At 40.8% G+C, this 23065-nt stretch overlaps 1 protein-coding gene across 3 annotated transcripts in view; it reads right to left on the bottom strand.

Annotated features, from left to right (window-relative positions):
• Cln3 (CLN3 lysosomal/endosomal transmembrane protein, battenin) overlaps positions 1 to 19972 on the bottom strand; it is a 59253-nt gene extending 39281 nt beyond the window's left edge. Inside the window, exon 1 of one of the 3 annotated variants that reach the window (XM_019045688.2) lies at positions 19699 to 19972. In XM_019045688.2, coding sequence (XP_018901233.2) covers positions 19699 to 19705 — 7 coding nt within the window. In that variant the 5' untranslated portion in view covers positions 19706 to 19972. Of the gene's footprint in view, positions 1 to 10511; positions 10712 to 15904; positions 16433 to 19698 lie in introns of those variants that run through there. The other 2 variants (XM_019045668.2, XM_019045695.2) reach the window with 2 other exon arrangements.
• Positions 19973 to 23065: the final 3093 nt, after the last annotated feature.

Below are 23065 nucleotides of genomic sequence, written 5' to 3'. Positions count from 1 at the left end.
GACTTTTCAAAGGACGATAGCTCCGTTAATATTCAACGTAGAAAGTTGCTATTTGGACAGTCCTCTTATTTTTTAGCTAATCTACAAGAATCAAGCATCAAAACACGATTCTGTTACCAGCGCAACTGGTCCATTGTGCTTTCATTGAAGTTTCTGCTTACAACGAAGCAAATTCCTTAAAATTGTCGAAGAAATCCGCACGAACGTTGTCTCGTAAAAAGTTAAATTGCGCATTCGTTAAATTTGGACGTAGCTGATGTGGTTTGGTTCCTTTCTGCCAAACGCGGTCCACTTTAGACTTTCTTTTGGTGGGAAAGGGATCTGGTAGAATAAGCGGACTGCATTTTGCAATTTGGAACTATGAGTTCTAGCTCATCTGAAAAAACACTTATGTGCAAAGGGAAACTAATGGCACATACGTTGTTTTTAAACCGGGCCGGAATTTATGGTTCCAAATTGCAAAATGTAGTTACGAGAAAGATTTTTCTCAATATTCCTGGCTCTCGTTTTGTTTTAAATCACGCCAAAACGCAGCCTGTCTGTCCGTCTACCAACGTCTAATCTGCCGTGCTAAGGAAGAACGCCGTATGAACCTTCAGACGTTGCCGAGTTTCCTTCAATAAAAATCGATTTACCGGGAAAATTATGAATATTTTTTACCAAAATTTTCAGATAATTTTGTACGCAATTTAATCTAAAACATCTGAAAATTTCAGAGAAAAATGTGCATGAATGTCGTCACAAATGCATGTTTTATCAAGGGGAAATTTGGCAACTCTCGAATGTTCATACGGCGTTCTTCCTTAGCACGACAGCAATGAACACTCACCTCTTTCAAACTTCGGTAAATGAAGCTCGGAGATAAACTATGAATAATTCATGAGAGAAAATGTTTTTTTTTTTTTTTTTAAAGATTCGCGAGCATTTCCTCTCTCGTAAAGCTGATTCGGAAGTCTTGCGAATTTGTTGGCGTTTTATTGCTTCCTCGCTGTTCGGTTTTATTCCGTTTTTACTTCCGAAGGCGACATCGGAAACAGCTCACACGGGAGAGGAACCAGGTGAGTAACTTTTTTAAGCGTCCATACACCACGGAAAGTTCATGCGTTGTTTTATGGTACTATCAGAGCGAATTTCAGTCTCATTAATTTAGTGGATGACGGACATGCGATCCAATTGCAAGGAATAAAAAAAGCATAAAGATCGATATAAATCCCCCTTGACATACACTTTTAGATCCTATATAATGGACAGCAATCACATGACAAGTAAAAATACGAAATAAACAATGGCGAGGATTGAATGAACGATTATCGATATTTCCTTATTTGAAGCTGTGGTGAAGAATCGATTATTACGGTGCTCGTTGCGGAAACCCTGTTTATTGATCCTTTTCCATGGGTTTAAATGGCAGATCAATCGATAAATCGCAAAGCACGCCACGCCACTGGAATAAAACGGCGTTCTTCCTTAGCACGGCAGTATAGACATACCGTCCGTTCCGGGCTCAGAGGCCGAAACTTCTGGGTGCTGGAACCATAGCTCCGATTGCTCCGGGTGCTGCACCCGGGAGTTTCGGCCTCTGAACCCGAAAAGCGGACGGTATGTCTACATGCCATGTATCAGAATGCTAAACTTCGTACCTTATCTAGTCGTCCATAAGGAACTAAAATTTCTGGCTCATTTTCAAAACAGCATACATGTGCCATAAATTTCCCTATGCATGTAGGTGCTTTCACGGATGAGTTGTGAAATTATAGTTCCTCATTGCAAAATTTAGTCCAATTGGACTGCACTTTGCAATTTCGAACTATAAATTCTGGCTCTTCTGAAAAAACATTTACGTGCATAGGGAAACTGATGGCACATACGTTGTTTTTAAACCGGGCTAGAATATATAGTTCCAAATTGCGAAATGCAGTCTAATTTAGATGTGGTATGTAATTTTGAACGGTTGGCTCCTTTGGGAGCCCGCATGTCTTTGAAACGAAACACCTGTGCCGATCGACGGACGTCCAACCCACCGACGCACGGTTGATCGAGTCAATCAGAGATACGAAATTTTTGACTAAAACTGCAAATTTTAATGTTTGTTTCGTCACATTTTATATATCAAGGGTGCTTTCGAGAGAAAATTTTACGAGGAAACCAATGGAGCCACTTTTAGAACCTCAAAGTTTTGTATTGACGGAGTTGTAAGCTTTGAAAGTTTCCGGATTTTGTCCGACCTCTCCTGTTGACTCGATCCACTGTGCGATGGAGACAGCCGAAAACTACATGTAAACGCGACAGGGTACCTCCGAGTCCCGAATGACACACTCACGCCATGGCCGCAAAAAAATTGTCAGCCGGCTCCCCCGCTATAAAAACAGTGGCGTGGCGTGCTTTGCGATATATCGATTGTTATGCCATTTAAACCTATGGTAAAGAATCGATTATTAAGGTGTTCGCTGCGAACCCCCTATTTATCGATCCTTTTCCATAGGTTTAAATGGCATGAAAATCGATAAATCGCAAAGCACGCCACGCCACTGTATAAAAAATCGATTTTTCCGAAGTTAAACATAGTTTTGGTTTTTTTTCCAAGAGCAGGCTGTCTAGAAAAACAGGCTGGCCAAAAATCAGAGCTTTTTCAGTACATTTCTAAGAAATTCAGTACCTCATCTACAGAAAAATTCCGTACTTATTCAGTACCTCCATTTGACGAGATTTAGTAAATTCAAAATATTGGATTTCTCTCTCAAACTGCGACAAAAATGACAAAAAAATTCCGGACCTTCTTGCGGAATTTCCGCTCTTTTTCAGCTCTTCCGGACCGCCCTTAAAAAATCAGTACTATTTCCGGACTTGTGGACACCCTGGAGAGAAACCGTCTCGGTTATTTCCGTGAAAAAAAGAAGAAAAAAAACCAGCTCGGAAAGCCGCTTCGTAAGTTAGGAATAATCAGGGTTGTCACCAAATCTAGAATATTAAATTCCCTGACATTTCCCTGACAAATTTTGGTGAAATTCCCTGACAATTGAAGATATGCTAGGTGGTTAAAAAGACATAATTAAAAATTGTTTTTAGGCAAAATTTGTTGTTCGAAATGTTAAACCAATTCTAGAAAATAAAGAATGCGACTAAACAATTTTTCCCTGACTTTTGAAAATTCCCTGACATTTCCCGGTATTCCCTGACTGTGGCAACCCTGTAGTATTCATTGTACTCTTTTTTTCGGGCAAACGGGGGCGGGGGGTTACATCCCCTACGCTCCGCCCCCTGGATCCGCCTAAAACTGTTTTTCACTTTTGAGCTTAATGTCAGTTTTCGATTTAACCGCAAAGGAGTATGAGGGTGCGATTATTCCGCTTCAAGAGATGATTTCGCCTTTTTTACATTCGAGTATTGTCATTTCGAGTTAGGACTTCGTTCCGGCTGAAAAGATTATGAATTTCATGCCACTTCTAGCCAGCTGGCGAAGTTAACCACTTGTTCCACAACTAGCTCCCTAATTAAGATGCCGGACTTGCATTGCAAAATGAGCAAGAAGGGAAGGGGGATATTAAATAGTTGCGGTGAACTTTACGACAGTGTCATTGACTGTGCAATAGTGGCGTGCCGTGCTTTGCGATATATCGATCGATCTGCTGTTGAAACCTATGGAAAAAGATCGATAATCAGGGTGTTCACAACCATCACCTTAATAATCGATTCTTTACCATAGCCTCAAAAGGGAAAATATCGAAAATCGATCATTCACGTCTTGCCACTGCTCTGCAATTTTGCCGTGCTAAGGAATAACGCCGTATGAACATTCGAGAGTGGCCAAATTTCCCTTGATAAAGCATGCATTTTTAGTGATATTCACGCACATTTTTCTTAGAAATTTTCAGATATTTTAGATTAAATGGAGATGTTGCATGTGTGAGGGATATTCGATTTGACTGTTGTTTCTTGTGTAAAAGTTCGCGAGAAACACGATGGTGCCACTGGTTTTCCCTGAAATCAACTCCCAAGCTCAAAAAAAGCTCTCAAAGTGAGGCCAAAATGGAGGGGATATCCCGCCCTACCCTGAGAGTCCGCCTCTACATCAAAACAAACTCTCCATGCAAAGATAGGGAGCAAATACATTAGCAGGGTTGCCGTGTTTTCAGTTTTGGAGTCCCCAAATAAAGTGGCAGCCCTGTCAATATTGTATTTGCTCCCTATCTTTGCATTGAGAGTTTGTCTTGATGTAAAGGTGGACTCTCAGGCTAGCGTGGGATATGCCCTTCATTTTGGCCTCAACTTGAGAGCTTTTTTTGAGCTTGGGAATTGATTTCAGAGGAAACCAGTGGCACCATCGTGTTTCTCGCGAACTTTTACACAAGAATCAACAGTCAAATCGCAAATTCCTTGCACATGCAATATCTCCATTGCGTACAAAATTGTCTGAAAATTTTGGAAAAAAATATTGACCATTATCCCGGTAAATTCGGTCTTTATCGAGAGAAATATAACAATGTCTGAAGGTTCATAGCCAGTGGCGTGGCGTGCTTTGCGATATATCGATTGATCTACCATTTAAACCTATGAAAAAAGATAGATAATCAAGGCGTTCGCTACGAACACCTTGGTAATCGATTCTTTACCATTGTTTTAATGGGATAATTATCGATACTCGATTATCACGCCACGCCACCGGTTTATACGGCGTTTTTCCTTGGCACGGTAGAATTGCACTGAATGTCTCCCGCGAAGCAAAAGATAATGGTGGTGTTCAACCGTTGTTGTTCAAATTTTCAGAGCTGCTACACCACGCTGGCTTCAGACAAATCTGGTTTCACTCGTTTCTCATGAAACTAAAAATTACGCAGGCACACTCTTTTTGACTTCGAATTTTTGGTCAAGCTGGAATAACTATGTCTTGAATGATTACTTTCAAAAAGAGCCCATTTCTGGGAGAACAAAAGTAAATAAAAGGAAAGTTGAATAATACAGTATATCTGAGAAACCGATTTCTCCCGTATTCGCAAATCAGTTCCACGGCCGGATTTACCTACTTGCCGCCCATGGGCCGCCTGTATTTTGCCGCCCCCTCTTCATTCGTTTTGAAACATCAATAAAAACCATTAAGTGAACGTGCCGGTGGAAAAGGAGTGCATAAGACGCGTTTACTGATGTTGGTCACATTCTTTGCGAAAGTCCTGTCAACACTACCAGCAAAAGTTCACGGAACTTTGCGCGAAAGTTAGGTTCCGTAAACCTATCTCTGTGTAGACAAGGCCCTCCATTTATAAGGAATGAACGAAAAAATTATGAAAGAACAAACATAAATGTAGTGTAATAATTTTAACTTCCGCCGCCGCGCCGCGCTGACTGCACAGTCTTTGGCGCAATGCGTGAAGTATTCCCACAGTCTTGTAGGCGCTATGCGTGTCACGACGACCGCTGCTGGCCGCACGGTGTTCTGACGCAATCCGTGGAGTATTCATGCAGTCTTGTAGGCGCTAATATGTTTCATGCCGATCGCCGCGCCGAGGGCTTCTCCTTTTCATCTCAAGTCCTCGTCATCATTGCTCTCTGCGCCGCGCCATTCCAGGCCAAATTGCGTGTTTGGTTTCTCTCTTAACTCGACTAATTAAAGGTGCTGTCTCTTGTATCACCGAAACGACGACAAAATTAGAAATTACTATACTCTCAGGAAATGAGAGATTTTGTCACCTTTTCTCGTTTGTATTTTTTTCTGAATCCGATTTTTCTTACCTAAATTTAAAAAAATTGCAAAACTTGCCGCCCCCTAAATTTGCCGCCATGGGCCGCGGCCCATGTGACCACCCCTTAATCCGGCCCTGATCAGTTCTATTTTAGTGTAGTCGATAGATGGAGCGACAGTGTCTAAGTCCAATATAAAATTGTGATCAAAACTGCCAAAGGCCAGACGCCTCAGCAGAACAATCAATCATTGATTAAGTGATCGCGTTTTCCGCCACAGATCCGATCTCCGAATCAACTTGTTACGAGTAGATCAATATTCATTCAACCGTTTACAAAGTTACACTAGAGAAGATGCGGGTGCTTGTGCGATTGTCAGATTATTGGAAAATTGTTCGTTAGTGTTTGGCGCAAGAATGCGTAAAAATTAGATATTCCGGTTTCGCAGAAACATCAATTTTTTCCCTTCTTCCTCGGTGTAAGCATAGCGACGGTGAAACTACCAAACCACGTATCTCGGTTTGCGACGTCGCAGACTCCCTGTCATACTTTATGTTTTAAATAGAAAACTACTCAACGTCAAGTTCTGAAAACTTCTGTGATTTTTCCTCTTTGTGCGGAGAAAAATCTGTGAAAATTGTTAGGAATGATATTGATTTGATCTCCTTCAAAAAAATAAAATGTGAGTGGAGATTTGTAAACACCGCAAACGAGATACGTGGTCTGGCAGTTTCACCGTCGATAGGCAAACTAGTGGCGTGGCGTGCTTTGCGATAAGTCGATTGATCTGCCATTTAGCAACGTTGCATGGTGGCAACGATCATGATGTCAACAAACCAAAAATCTTATCATGAAGTCAACGATTATTGACGTCTTGCTCAGGCAGTAAAACGCAAAAATGGGCCCTGAGCATGTTGTCAACGATCATGGTGTCAACAAGCAGAAAAATATCTTCCTTATGAGTAAAATTAAAAAAAATTAAGTGTACAGGAGAGATCTGGGTCACGTATAATTTACGGATGAGCCGGACTTTTTAGTTCCTAATTGCAAAATGAAGTCAAATTCAAAACTTGGCGAGCGCCATCGAATGTTGCCAAGATCGTCTTTCTGTTTCTTTTAATTACTGAAAATCCAGAGACCTGAGGACCACGATCCTTGTCATGAAGATGATAATATAATTTAGAGAGAATTCCCGATAAATAGTGCGTAAGACGCGAAAATGTAGGTTATTTTACAAAGGTGATGTTGCATGGGTGAGGAATTTTCGATTTGACCATAATTCTTATGAAAGTTCGCGAGAAACACGATGATGCTACTGGTTTTCTCTGAAATCAACTCCCAAGCTCAAAAAGATTTCAGAGAAAACCAGTGGCATTACCGTGTTTCTCGCGAACTTTTACATAAGAATCAATGGTCAAATCGCAAATTCCTCACACATGCAACATCTCCATTATATTGGCCGTGCAAACTCTCAGCAACACCTGATGGCGCTCACCAGGATATGGGTTTCCGCAGTCTATACATTTTGCAATTAGGAACTAAAATCCTGGCTCACAATCAGTTTAGAAACAACGGATGTGCCATTCACATCCCAAAGCAAATAAGCGTTTTTACGACTGAGCCAAAAATTTCAGTTTCTAATCGCAGAATTAAGTCCAGTTGAAGAAATCTCCAAGCAAGGATCATAGATTTCCGATAACTTTGGCAACAGACACAATAACGCGACAATCCATCACGTATGTCATTTGTTGGCCCAGTTTTAATTTGTCCATCCCTCGGCGCGATCAGATCGTCACCCTCCTGACCAGTGGCGTGGCGTGAATTGCGATATATCGATTGATATGCCATTTAAACCTATGAAAAAAGATCGATTATCAGGGTGTTCACAGCGAAAGTAATCGCTTAGTAATCGATTCTTTACCATAGCTTCAAATGGCGAGATATCGATAATCGATTATTCACACCACGCCACTGCTCCTGACATGAGGGCGTAACTATATGCCTTGCGTTAGACCCTGTCGTCCATACAATGTATTGTTTTTCCGGGCTCATCTCAACGGCAGTTACGCGCTTTCATCAGCAGTGGCGATATATCGATCGATCTGCCATTTAAACCCGTGGAAAAGGATCAATTAACAGGGTGTTCGCAGCGAACACCTCAATAATCGATTCTTTACCACGGATTCAAATGAGGGATTATCGATCTTTCACACTACGCCACTGTTAGTCAGCCAGTCGACGAGGTGGGGGAATCGATTTCAGAACCCATCTCCTTCCTGACTAGATCTTTAGATAAGGGCAAATCTGTTAAGGGCGCGAAATTCCGCGTATTTAAGGGCAAGCTGACGCACAGAGGATCAAGTCAATAGGAGAGGTCGGACAAATTTGGAAACTTTAAACGCTTATAACTCGGTTTATACAAAACTTTGAGGTTCTAAAAGTGGTTCTATTGGTTTCCTCGTGAAATTTTCTGCTTACAGCACCCCTTGAAACGTAAAATGTGACGAAATCAACACCAACATTTGCAGTTTTTGTCAAAAATTTCATGTCCGACCTCTCTAATTGACCCGATCCACTGTCCGGCGCCCCATGCATTTTACCCATTGTTACTCTTCTCCATTATAAGTATCGAAACAAAGAATGCTCGAGTTTCAAAAGGGAACCGTTAAAAATGCTTACAATCGTCGTTGCCAAAATGGATTTTATTTTGCAATGACCAGCCACTGTCTCTGGCTCTTCCATAAGCACATTCCTGCATACTGCCGTGCTAAGGAAGAACCCCGTATGAACCTTCAGGCGTTGCCGAATTTCTTTTGATAAAACACGAATTTCTTGGTAAACTTATGAATATTTTCCTTCCAATTTTTCAGATAATTTTTTTCGCAATTTCACCTAAAGTCCCTGAAACTTTCACGGAAAAACATTCATAACTTTCCTCAAAAATAAACATATTATCGAAGGAAATTCGGCAACTCTCGAATGTTCATACGACGGCGCTCTTCCTTAGCACGGCAGCATAGGCAAACCAGTGGTTGTTTCTAAACTTATGTTGTTTCTAAAAAGAACCAAATGTAGTGGTCCTTGCTGCACACTGAAAAAAAAATCTCGGTGTATTTACTAAGAAAAGGGTAAAGTTACCAATAATTCAGGGTTCTATTTGATCCCAGTTTTTTCTTGGTAAAATTGCCATTTATGGAATTGGTAATTTTACCGAGAGATCCCGGTAAAATTATTGACTTTCTCAGTAATTTTACTGGACCGCGGTAAAAACGCCAATATTTTTTATCGACTGTGGTAGAATTACCGAGATCAAATGGCAGAGTTACCGGGAATTGATTACCAATAAAAGTGGTATTCTTACCTGAAAAAACAGTAAAAATACCGGTTTTTAGGTAAGCTTACCAGTCTGTCTTGTTAAAATTACCAAGAATTGGTAAAAAAGTGAGATGGTAAAGGTACCAACGGATCTTGGTAAAAACGCCGAGAATTTTTTTTCAGTGCAAAATGTGGTCCGAATGATCTCAACCCACGTCTAGGCAAAAATCGACCAACACTCTATAGGTTAAAGGAGGTCTTGCGGGTGTCAGGAATTTGCGATTTTAGTACGTGTTCCTGTGTACAATTTCGCGGAAAACACGATGGTACCACTGGTTTCCTCTGAAATCAACTCGAACGTCGCGGTTTTACCATCCACCGATTCGCATGTGGGAACAACAGTTGCCACGGGGACGCTTTTTGACCAGTGGCGTAGCAAGCATTGCGATATATCGATTGTCATGCCATTTAAACCTATGGAAAAGGATCGATAAACAGGGTGTTCGCGGCGAACACCTTAATAATCGATTCTTTACCATAGATTTAAATGGCATAACAATCGATACATCGCAATTCACGCCACGCCACTGTTTTTGACCCAACGACTTGGAAATGCCCACTAGCTGTTTCCTAAACACTTCATGAGGGAAATACATTCATACATTCAAAAGCTTAGGAATTTCAATTCTAGACACTACAGGTACAGGAAAAAAGCTAAAATTGCGTCATTAATTAAGCTGGTGTAATATTCCCACGTGGATAGAGTCTCGCATTCTACATATACTACTGTGTCATACTACCCTACTAAGGTAGAACACCGTATGAGCCTTCGGAAGTTACCGAATTTCCTAAAAAATGAATTTTCATGGAAATCTGTGAATATTTTCTGAGCGAAAAATCGAGAGAAAAAACGAGAGATACGCAATCTCGCACTTTAACCATCGATATAAAACATTCCAAAACTTAAAAATTTGGTTTTTTTTCTAAAATAACTATGTTTAAATTTAGACCATAATAATACTCATTAAAATAAAAATTTCCAATAAAAGTAGTTTGGACCATATTGGACGAATTTCCAATAGATTTCTTTTTTTTTCTTAAAAAAAGAAGAAAAAAAATCATTTTTCAGTTTGCCCTAAAGTAACTAGAGTGAAAAATCGAGAGGAAAAACGAGAGATACGTGATCTCACACTCTGACCACCAATACACATCATTCCAAAACTTAAAAAAAAATTTATTTCTTTTAAAATAGCTATGTTTAATATTAGACCATAATAATACTTATTAAAATAAAAATTTCCAACGAAAGTATACTTCAGACCATTGGACGAATTTCAAATAGATTTCTCTTTTTTCTTAAAAAAAAAAAGAGAGAGAGAGAAAAAAAAAAATGCATTTTCTAGTTTGCTCTTCAGTTACCACTTACCAGAGTGTAAAATCCCTGAAAATATTTGTTACGTTTCGTTACGATTACAAAATTTCTTATACTACGATATTCGTTACGATTTGATACGTTCTCATACCTTCAAAGCTAGGGACCCCGGCGAACACAGTTGACGAACTACTAAAATTGGTGCACAGAACTACGGCCACAAAATGCGCGAACGAACGAACGGGATTCGAACGGCGAATCGAGAGTCAAGAAAGCGCCCGAGACCGAACGGACCGAACAAACAACGAGCACCAACAACCGATGCGGAACGAGTGATGATCGACTTCTCTGGACTTCTCGTCGGGAGGACAGCTCAGAGGCCGCCCGGTTCTTGGACAGTTGAGGCGTTGAGGGCACTGGCGAGACGTGAACGATCGATTTTCGATACTTCCCCGTTTGAAGCTATGGTAATGAATCGATTGTAAAGGTCTCCGTTGCGAACACCCTGTTTTTTGGGGCAAACTGAAAAATGAAGTTTTCTTTTTTGAAGAAATAAGAGAAATATGTTTGGTGCCTAAGGTAAAGGCCATTTCTTTCTGTGATTCTTTCTCATGGAAGAGATGAAATAAGAACGGAAATTTTGAAACACCGCAATGGAGATACGTGGTTTCGCACTTCAGTCGGTGCGATACGGACATCCATCAAGTTCAAATAGTTGCATCAAGTCCCCGTCACCGATGACCAACGCGTCTGTCGATCGAATCAACTATACAGGTAGTATGAGAACGGAGTCAAAACGCCTTCAATTTTTTGAACGCAATACGGACATCCGTCGAGGTTGTATAGTTGTATCAAGGCGCCGTAGCAAACGCGTCCCATTGTTTATCGTTACAGACGAATGTAAGTTGAGAGAGAAAAGTCATAATGCCTTCCATTTTATACATACACATTTTGGGGCAACATGGGAGACGACGTTTCTCCATTTGCGACGTTGCAGACTTCCTTAGAAATTTTATTTTTCTTTCGAGAAGCTGCTCAACATAAAACTTAAATTCTCCATGATTTTTCGTATTCGAGAGCGGGAGATTTGGTTCAAAATTCAAATTCGTAAATTTGGATTCTTTCTCATGGAAGAGATGAAATAAGAACGGAAATTTTGAAACACCGCAATGGAGATACGTGGTTTCGCACTTCAGTCGGTGCGATACGGACATCCATCAAGTTCAAATAGTTGCATCGAGTCCCCGTCACCGCCGACCAACGCGACCCCAATTTCGCGATACAAGCAACGTCCCCGTAATTTTTCCGTGTTTTTGACCTTCTGTCAGTCCCTCTCAAGATAACTCAGACTCAGAGCGAGTGGCGTGGCGTGCTTTGCGATACATCGATTGATGCGCCATTTAAACCTACGGAAAAGGATCGACATTCAGGGTGTTCGCAACGAGCACCTTAATAATCGATTCTTTACCATAGCTTTAAATGGGGAAATATCGAAAATCGATCATTCGCGCTACAACAAGGGCGCAATCCAAGGTAATGGGCCTTGAATAGATTGCGTCTGGCGACTTCAGCCTTTTCTGTTTTCGTAAATTGATTGCTGCCGCTCGGTCCTCCCACAGGCATCATTTTTCGGCAATTTTTCGCTCCTATTCCTGCTGTGATATCGGTTTTCCCGTCCGATGTGTACACCGGGAAGTCTATTTTTGAAGCCCACAAATGAGGGGTGAAGATAAAAACAGCTCATCATTTCTCTCGCTACAATTCAGTCACGATCCGTAAAAATATATTTGTTCTTCGGTCTCAAAAAAAAAAAAAAAAAAAATGTTGCAGATTGAGACTGACGGATGTTTCACGCAGGATTGCATGCACATCGGGTTGATTGTTGGAATTGGATTGCATTTTGCAAAAAGGAACCACTAGCATTGCAATGTTGCTAAGATTGTGCGACTTCTTTTGTCTTGGAGGAAAAACCCGATTATCCATTAACAGTTTATATTTTACTCGCTAAAAACTGTAAATTTCAGACAAAAATCACCATCTAAATTTCATAGTTTTTCACGATTTCCGCGATTTTATTGCAAAAGATGAAGTTGCACAATCTTAGCATCATTGCAATGCTAGTGGTTCCTTTTTGCAAAATGCAATCCAATTGATAGACGAGGCGATAGACAAAGAAGACACAGCGAGTATGGAGCTATCCGATTGGTTGAAATGGGTAGTTCCAAGATGGTAGTTCCAATTGTAGACCAAGGAGGTGAATGAAGAACTAACTTGTAGTGGTCCCAAAGTCAAAATACCCGCCATCCATGAGAGACACCTACGCACCCTGGCGGGGGCGTGGGTAAAGAGAGTCGAGAGAGAGAAAGTGGGTAGTTAGTCGTTTTTTGGTATTCGTTCGGAGAGGACCATTTTTAGGACCAAGATGTGAGTTCCCGTCATGTCACCCCATCGGGGGTGACTGCTCTTATTTGTTCTGGCGATGGAGTGAGTCGTGGTGGCCATGCGGCCACTGTTTTCCCGGATTTCCTGTTCTTTCCTTTTTTCCTCTCGTTCGCACTCCCGGACAGGCCCCTAGGCCTGATTCCGGATGGGCCTAGTGCCCTGTCTAGTAGTGACTTTTTAGAGAGTTGCACGGCCCCTGAGACCGTTACAAACTGAAGAGTTTCTCGTGGATTGCCGTTAGTTGGACTTCATTTTGCAATATGGAACTATGAATTCTGGCCCGCGGTTTAAAAACAACGTATGTGCCATTAGTTTACCTATGCACATAAGTGTTTTTTTCAGATGAGCCAGAATTTATAGTTCCAAATTGCGTCTCAACCACCCGCCTCCACCAACAGGATCCCTCGTTAGCCATTTTGTCCTCTTTGTCTATAGCTTTGTCTATCAATTTCAACAATCAGCCCGATTTATCGCGAATAAATAAACCAAAACGTCTGGAGCTTACCCCTGCACTGAAAAAAAAAATATCTGTGTATTTACTAAGAAAAGGGTAAAATTACCAAGAATTCAGGGTTCTATTTGATCCCAGTTTTTTCTTGGTAAAATTACCATTCATGGAATTGGTAATTTTACCAAGAATCTCGGTAAAATTATTGAACTTTCTCGGTAATTTTACTGGACCTTGGTAAAAACGCCGATATTTTTTATCGACTGTGGTAGAATTACCGAGATAAAACGGCAAAGTTACCGGGAATTGATTACCAATAAAAGTGGTATTCTTACCTGAAAAAAACAGTAAAAATTCCGGTTTTTAGGTAAGCTTACCAGTCTGTCTTGGTGAAATTACCAAGAATTGGTAAAAAAAGTGAGATGGTAAAGGTACCAACGGACCTTGGTAGAAACGCCGAGAATTTTTTTTTCAGTGTGATGAGTCGGAAAAAATTGGGGAATGTTGCCGCGGATTTTTTTTTTCTCCCAGCCGAAATATCGCACTGTTTCACTTTCAAGATACTTGTCGTAACTCGTTGTCACGATCAATGTTGTTCGTGATTAGAATTTTTTTCAAAAACCTCGACACAAAATAACACTTATAGGAAAATATCAGGGAAAAATCGGGGGATTTTCATGTTCAAGATGTTCGGAAAGTCGGGGAATAATTGAATCCAAGAAAACTTGTCAAACAGCGATGAACACAATAGGACTCGATAGGCTTACGGAGTTACTTGCGTATTATTACGGAGTGGAATTCACTCTTTTTACGGAGTGTCATACGCTTTTATGGTGCTAATTTCACTCCGCATTCATATCACCCGGGGTTTTCGGGCGGAATACATACTCCGACGCCGAATTTCACTCCTCGATTTTTAACAGCGTATTTTCCCGGGATACAGTTTTCGAGGCAAGAAGCTCACAAACGCCGATTGAGAAGTTATGAATTCATTTCAGATTTTCCAAATGTGCTTATCGCGATTTTCAGACCATTTTCTAGTTAAGCGACTCATCTTTTCGCTGTCGCTCTAGTAAAAGAATGCAACAGACCCATTTAGGCACATAATTGCAGCGCCTCACAGTGGATCGAGTCAATTAGAGAGGTCGAACATGAAATTTTTTACTAAAATTGCAAGTTTTGATGTTTATTTCATCACATTTCAAACTTCAAGGGGTGCTTCCGGAAGAAAATTTCACGAGGAAACCAATGGAACCACTTTTAGAAGAAACCTCAAAGTTTTGTATAGACGGAGTTAAGCGTTTAAGGTGATTCGTCAAGCTCAAGTGACGTGGTCGAACTGGCATGCGATCGCATCGATTAGGTCAAAAATATCGGCAGATTTTGAATTTTTAGCAAAGAAAAGGATGATAGCCCCTGCGCATGAGCCTAAAGAATCATTCTACACCCAAAAATCAGCAAAATTCGGAGAAATGAAAGCAGAATAGTGTTTGGAAAAAAACCTCGCATTCGATACAGAAATCTATAGCTGAATCGAATGCGAGGTTTTTTCTAAACATTATTCTGCTTTCATATCTCTGAATTTTGCCGATTTTTTGGTTTGGAATGATTCTGAAGGCTCATGCGCAAGGGCTATCGTCCATTTTTTTGCTAAAAATTCAATATCTGCCGAGATTTTTGACCTAATCGATGCGATATATCGCACGCCAGTTCGACCACGACACTTGAGCTTGACAAATCACCTTAATGGACCACTAGACAAGGTACGAATTTGAGCATTCTGTTACATGGAGCTTAACCAGAATTTCACGTAGAACACGATTCGCGCAACGAAAATTACTGAAACCAACTCCTAACGGACATATTAACATTTTTATTTCACATTGGTCACGCGGAATTTGAACTGCCCGCTCACAAGAAACTCAAAGCTCTACGTGAGTCAAATCGCACACTAAAACGGTTTCAGCAAGCTTCTCCATCGAGCAATGTTCATTTCCCACCATGTGTTTTTCAAACTATAAGTAATTTGCTATAGCTGAGCCAAGTGTCAAGATTGAGGTTGCCAGATTTTTAAATTGCAGAGACTCTCATCATAACGCTTAGCGCACGATGTGAATCACGCAGAGCATCGAGTTTTCATGAACCGGTGGTTTGAATTAACGCATCAAGAATCATTAAATATCTTCGTAAGGAGTTGATTTCGGTAATTTTCGTTGTGTGCATCGTGTTTTACGTGAAATTTAGGTTAAGAAGCATGTGTCAGAATGCTGAAATTCGTACCTTGTCTAGTGGTCTATTTGTTTAAATAATAAATTTCGAGCGAAATGATTCGCTAAAGCTCATTAGTCTCCGCAAGGATCATGTATATCGTCGCTCCTCTGACGTAAGGGCGTATCTCAATTTCTTCACGAGCCTCGGAAAGCATGGCTCTATATGTAAAACAGGGCTCACGTAAGATATGAAATTAGCCCTTGCGTCAGAGGGACGATGATTTAAGCACATTAGGATATTAATAAAAGTTAATAAGACCTATTGTATGCAGGTCTTTGGGAGGTAGCACCCGTTTGTGTACCTTGTATAGTGGTCCATTATTTCCAAATTTTGTCCGACCTCTCTCATTGACTCGATCCACTGTGCGCCTGGCCAACGAATACCTGTCGCAATCAAGGCAGTCAGCTCCTGTCCACCAGTCCCTTTCTGAGCCCTGCGCAAGGGCACCTTTTCATTGTTGGACATCGAGTGACTAGAGGGGCTCCTCCGACAGGTATGCGAGACGGACTGGGTCAACACGGCGCCTGCCAGCGAGAGGATGCGACCCGCACAACTCGACCCGCGATCATCCTGACCCGCGCACGCCCAGACTTTGAATCCGTGCCGATTTTCCTTCACCAGACGATAACGCAACCCGCCGTGCTGAAGAAACGCTTCCCCGTTGTGTTTGTCGCCCATTCGAACCTCGGACCGAAACTGCGGCGCTGAGAGTCGGGATTTTCGAGACCGAACGGCTGAGGCTGTTTGACGAACACGAGACTTGAGTCCAAGTCACTGCTGCCGTAACAGCGAAGAGAGGGGGTAAATGGAAAGATGAAGTTTCGAGAAAACGGGCTCGGAAGCTTCTGACCGAAAAATTTTAATAAAAGAAGCCTTCGTTCTTTGTCAAATCGCCACTAATCGGTCGAGAGACTCCAGAAAATCGTTCGGATGATTTTTTTTTGACTAAAACTGTACATTTTAATGATTATTTCGTCACATTTTAAATTTTGAGGGGTGCTTTTAGAGGAAAATTTTACGAGGATCCCAATGGAACCAATTTTGAAGCCTCAAAGTTTGTGTAACTGGAGTTATATGCGGTTAAAGTTTCCAAATTTTGTCCGACCTCTCCTAGTGACTCGATCCACTGTGTGTCGCGCGTCGTCGCGTCGAAACTATACCGGAGCCACGAACTTACCGGGTTGAACTAAGCGCGGGGCGAGCCTGAGGGTCGGCTGTTTCGCTTTTGGGGGAGAAAAAAATGCGACACAAAAGCGTGGCTGATAACACAACAGGACCGTTAAAATTGTGGTGCCGGTGTGCGTTTGCCGACGAGTCTAAGTTTACATAACGATAATTAATGGTTTACTCTGTCGATTGGGAGTGTATCGCCACTCCGCACGTTGTCAAATTGGAGGGAATGGATTCGATCGATATGAATCGATCGAAAAATGAAAACGAGAATCATTCGACATGCATCGATCGAAAAATGAAAACGAGAATCGTTCGACATGAATCGATCGACACCGTTTCGATCGACGAATTGTTAAAAAACCGGTGTCGATTCGATCGACATGAATCGATCGAAAAATGAAAACGAGAATCGATCGACAAATTATCAAAAAACCGGCGTCGATTCGCTTGACATGAGTCAATCGAAAAATGAAAACGAGAATCGATCGACACCAATTCGGTCGACAAATTATTGAAATACCGGTGTCGATTCGATCGACATGAATCGATCGAAAAATGAAAACGTGAATCGATCGACCAATTATTAAAAAACCGGCGTCGATTGAAATGAAAACGCGAATCGATTGACAAATTATTGAAAAACCGTGTCGATTCGATCGACATGAATCGATCGAAAAATGAAAACGTGAATCGATCGACCAATTATTAAAAAACCGGCGTCGATTGAAATGAAAACGTGAATCGATTGACAAATTATTGAAAAACCGTGTCGATTCAATCGACATGAATCGATCGAAAAATGAAAACGAGAATCGATCGACAAATTATTAAAAAAACCGGTGTCGATTCGATCGACATGAATCGATCGAAAAGTGAAAACGTGAACCGATCGACATGAATCAATCGACACCGATTCGATCGACAGTTAATTTAAAAACATCCGCGTTGATTCGATCGACAAGAATGGATCGAAAAATGAAGACGTGAGTCGATCGACGTGAACCAATCGACACCGATTCCGTCGACAAAATTCGCTCGATTCACGGGCATGTCGATCGACTCACGGGTTTGTCGATCCACTCACGCGCGGGTTTGTCGATCCACTCTCGGAGTTTTCCATCCATTCACGGGTTTTTCGATCCATTCACCGGTTTGTCGAACGATTCAAGGCTTTTGCCGATCGATTCACGGCTTTTGTCGATCGGTTCACGGCTTTTGTGGATCCGTTTACGGGTTTGTCGATGTCAAATTTGCCGTCTTCCTTGACACGCGCGGGATCATAAGACTCGTTTCCGGTCGAGACCGGAAACGACCGCTAAGAAATCTTTTGGACTTTTTTTTCCACGCGAATTCCACGAATAACTGATTAATTTTTGGTTATTGATTGAGATAGATTGTGCAACGCTTACGCTTAAAAAAAATCAACTATGACACAGTTCGATGAAATGATGACTATGAGCGTTTTTAATCACTTCGTGTCTTATTGTCACTTATTTATTTATCTTATCGCTCGGTGCATTTTCGGAACAGGTCTCTCAGCTTCTGATATTGGGTAAATTCGCTCCCTGTGGTTTTACTTCCTACCTTTGGGTGCAGTGTATTATAAAGTAAATTTGAAATTGTCGGACCCCCCCCCCCCCCCCCCAAAAAAAAAAAAAAAAATTGCAGTGAAATATTAAGCCAATTTTTCTATTTTAAATTAGCTTCTGACTGGTCAAGAGTTCTGATGAAATTGAAAAATCTTGATTCCGGTTTCCAGGTCCCGGTTTCCGGTCCCACTAAAAAATCTGGTTGCCAGACCATGAAAAATTATTTTTTTTGTGCTTTTAAAATAGAAAATACTTTGGAATCCTGAGATTTTGGCTTTTCTTTTTTTCCCCTCTTTCCAGAGCAAATTCTTCAGAAATTGGGAATAAAATATGGCCCAGAAAGTTTCAGATGCTTGTTTATAGAAAATTGGCTCAGCAAAAAATTACTCTTTTCCCGAGGATTTTCCAACATTTTGAGGCACTAAAAGATTTGATTTGATTCCAATAAAAAGACATTTTTTCCCAATAAAAAAGACTGTGTCAAATATTGAAAAAATTGGAATACCTAGAGGGTATAACAAAATAATTGTAATAATGTTACAATGTAATGCAACATTTTAGTTACAAAATACTACTTGAGTGAAGTTGAATGTGTATTCAAAATGGACCGAGTTTCACAGAACTAAGTCACATAAAGAGTGAACCAAGCTTCATGCCTCCATAAGATTGAGGTCTACCTAAGAAGGGATGAAGTTCAACACTTATTTTACTAAATAAATGTGTAGCTCATAAGCAAAATAGTGAATTATTCTGCAATCAGCTTATGCATAGGTGCATGGCAATTGAAAGTAGGCTACGATAGTACTAGAGCTCGCGCATCGTATGTTGAGACAAATGTCAATCTCTGATTAGCTCTGAATTTGCACCACTCAACAGGGTAATACATGAAGTCAGGTGGCACCACTAGTAAATGGTGATGTAAGCAATACTTTGATGTTTGTCTCAACATACAATGCACAAGCTCTAGAGGAGAGAGACCTTAAATTTTCATGGAAAAGAACCACAAGTTTTCGAATAGTTGTAGTCCTTCCGTTGCAAAGGCATTGGCGAAGTTCATAACAAAATTATTTTTTTTAACGATCCTATTTCCTGCTCTCCTTATCATGATCTAGACACCAAAGTTAGTTGTTGCACAGAACCCTGCCCGATCCGATGCGTATATTCCACCCCATCCATCTGAAGCATGATGTAGAGTGTGATCTTCTTAATGGGAACTGCCAAGTTTATTGCACGATTTCTTACATCAAGCGCAAACTGATTTCATTTTTGAATCGCAGTGTATCTGACCTCAGTCGTTGGGTTTTTGATCAACTGATCAAGAGAGGAGTTGATAGCATCGGTCACGGGTTGCTTCTGGATGAAGTATCCAATACTTTGAATCAAAACAAAACAAAAGGCATGATCATATGACTTACCTTCCATGGCTGAAAATTAGTGTCCAGAGAAATTCGTAAGAGCAAGGTAAAATTTGATGTTCAGAAAACTGGATGAGTAACAACCCTGGATGACTAGAGATACAATTCAGGTACTGATGTGACGAAAAGAGATCTAGGATCCAATTACTCTACACTAAATTCACTAACGCTTTGGTAAAAAATGCAAGAAAAACTTATTGTACAATTGAACACAAATTGGGAATATGTAAAAATCGTGACAGTCGTGTCACTTGTGGATTGTTTATTTTGAGGTTAGATTAGTGTTTTTGTTATGAGTGTTTCTGGTTTATGATTGGTCAGTTGATTTGCAATTTTCAGACGCGGGAAGTTCAAAGTTGCGCTCCAGGGCTTGTTACTTTCCCGTGACTGTGTACGTACAACGAAAAAATTAGGGGCAAAGAAAAGAGTTTCTTGGAAGTTGAGGCAAGTAGTGTCATTAATCCGAAAGGACGACTTGAAAACGTTCGATCTTCCAAGTTAACATGCAAATGTGATGTGGAAAGATGCATAGTGTCATTTTTAGCTCCTCCACCCCCCCCCCCCCCCCCCGGGTTTTCTAGGCCAACAACGGTGAGGGGGGAGTATTACTGATTATTGACTACAGGCTCAGTGAAATTGTGATTAATTTTTAAGTGCAGCAGCTGTGGTGTGTTTTTTTTTTTGTTCCTGATTCAGTTTTGCAGATGAACAGTCACTTTGAAAGTTTGGGATCTGTAGAAAGATAATTTCCCTCGACGGTTGCACAGTTGATTTTTTCTTTTTTTTTCTTCTTTTCGACAGCTGATCACTTGGCAAAAAAAATTGTGTTGTGGTGCTTGATCATTATTCAATTTTGTCTTAGGAAGACCAACTCCCACTCAACCTTTAGCAGCTGAAGGGTACTCTGCTGTGCTAAGGAAGAACGCCGTATAAACATTCAAAGGTTGCCAAATTTCCTTCGATAAAATGTTTCTTTTTGCGGAAGGATGTGAATATTTTTCCTTGAACTTTTCAGGAGCTTCAGGTAAAATTGCGAACAAAATTATCTGAAAAATTGGAAGGAAAATATTCATAAGTTTACCAGGAAATTCGTGTTTTATTTAAGGAAATATGGCATCGCCTGGAAGTTCATGCGGCGTTCTTACTTAGCACGGCAGTACTCTCCTTTCCGCAATGTCCATTTTTTCCTCCACCCAAAATCAATCGATAAACATATTCCTCCATTTCATAGCATAATTTATTGGAGGTTGTTAAAATGTACGCCTCTCTTCAATCTCATCAATTTTTTTGGAACTGCAAACTTTACATCAGAATGACTCGGGTGTCGCAGATGAGGCAATCGATTTTCGATTTTAAACCATTGCTTTTCTTCCATAGGAATATCAGACTGATAGGGAATAAGACAGGAGTGTCACAAAATTTTAAAATTTTAGGTCCTAAAACATACTTATTAGCAACAGGGCAATAAGATTGAGGACACCGCTTCAAGAACAGCCTTTAACTTGGAACCGCGTTTTGAGAAAAACGCATTTAAAGTTTTGTTCTTGATGTACTGCGCAGACTTTCCTATGCAGGTACCCTGTTTTGGTGTTTTTGGGTGACCTAACCCTTCTATTGAAGGATGCCGGGTAGATTTTGCGATACATTTTGGGTTTACACTCTAATATAATTAATTTAAAAAAGCGGTTTATAGGCCATTATTACGCCCAACAGTCATTTTGGTGGCAATATGAAGTATAAATCATTTTCATCACGCATGATTAACGCAAAATGAAAGAATATCGATAGTGAGTAACATAGGCGGTTCTACGGGGGTGCCAGTGGGTGCCGGGCACCCCCAAGCAAAAATTAAGTACAGTTATCGGAACCAGAATTAATATTGATAGCCGTGTTTTACAAAGATTCTACTGTTTTTTTATGGTAAGATTGTAGTTTTGATATAAAGTTTTGCTAAAAATTTTCTACATTGAATTTATAGGTATTTAAGTAGAAAGGAAGGAGAGAAAAAGAGAAAGGAGGGTAGAAAAGGGATAAAACTTGAGGGCCGAAACTTAGGCCTCCCCCGAGCGACCTTCCCCTTCGGGGCCGGTTTCCGACATTTTCCACCTCTGGGCACCCCCAAGCATGAAGGTCTAGAACCGCCTATGGTGAGTAAAGCAAGGGGTAACTAGCACCTTATAGGCCCTTAAGTTGATAAGCCCGCTTATAGGCCGTTCTTGCACCCATCGATCCAGTGGCCTGACTTAACTCGGAAAAAAAAAGGTTTTTCGACCTCGAGCCGTTACCTATCTATATTCTGTCGCTACCACAGCATAGTCCAGGGTACGTAGAATCCGAAAAGCAGATGGGCGTAATAACGACCTATACGCCTAGAGGCTGTTCTTGGTGCGGTGTCCTCAATTGTAATCTTCCGTCATATTTCTAAGGCGCAATGATACAACTATTTGAACTCTCCGGAATGCGTGAGGTATCACGCCGCATTTGAAGGAGTTTTCAAAGCAGCCAAGTTCCGCTATCCGGATTATCGTTTTGCATAGTTCATATTCTTTTGTCATATTTCATACCACTTGTTTATTTTTAATCCTCGTATAAAAACCAGCCATTTGCTAAATACAATGCCACCTGGAGCGCACTTTAGCTATGCATTCACCACTGCAAAAGTGTGAAAGGAAATCGACAAGCCCAGCGTGCATGGAGGCTATTTCGATTGTAATCTTCCGTCGCATTTCTAAGGCGCAATGATACAACTATTTGAACTCTCCGGAATGCGTGAGGTATCACGCCGCATTTGAAGGAGTTTTCAATGCAGCCAAGTTCCGCTATCCGGATTATCGTTTTGTATAGTTCATATTCTTTTGTCATATTCCATACCACTTGTTTATTTTTAATCCTCGTATAAAAACCACCCATTTGCTGAATACAATTCCAGCTGGAGCGCATTTTAGCTATGCATTCACCACTGCAAGAGTCAAAGGAAATCGACAAAGCCAGCGTGTATAAGGCTAATTCAATTGATTAAAAGGTAAAGTTATTGAAAATTGTGTAATGCTGTTTCACATATCGCCGGTGAAAGTCGTCAATCACATAACTCGTTTGCTGGTGTCCGCCTCTACGTCATTTTCTTAAAGGAGAACAAATTGACATTATTGCTTGAAGTTTTTGCAGAATTTTCTCCGCGTTGAGAAGAAAAATCATGACAGTTTGAAAGAATTGCCGTTGAGTAGTTTGCCATTTAAAAAATAAAGTATGACAGGAAGTCTACAACGTCGCAAACCGAGTTATGTGATTGCCGACTTGCACCGTCGATATATATTTTGGGGGTAGTTTATAGTGGCACAATTTTCTTAGAGCACACTTTACCTCTATG

The sequence above is a fragment of the Bemisia tabaci genome, chromosome 9, assembly GCF_918797505.1.
Source record: "Bemisia tabaci chromosome 9, PGI_BMITA_v3".
In the NCBI taxonomy this organism is placed as follows: domain Eukaryota; kingdom Metazoa; phylum Arthropoda; class Insecta; order Hemiptera; family Aleyrodidae; genus Bemisia; species Bemisia tabaci.
The sequence above is the reverse complement of the archived record's forward strand: the minus strand, read 5'-3'. Positions and strand labels throughout refer to the sequence as shown.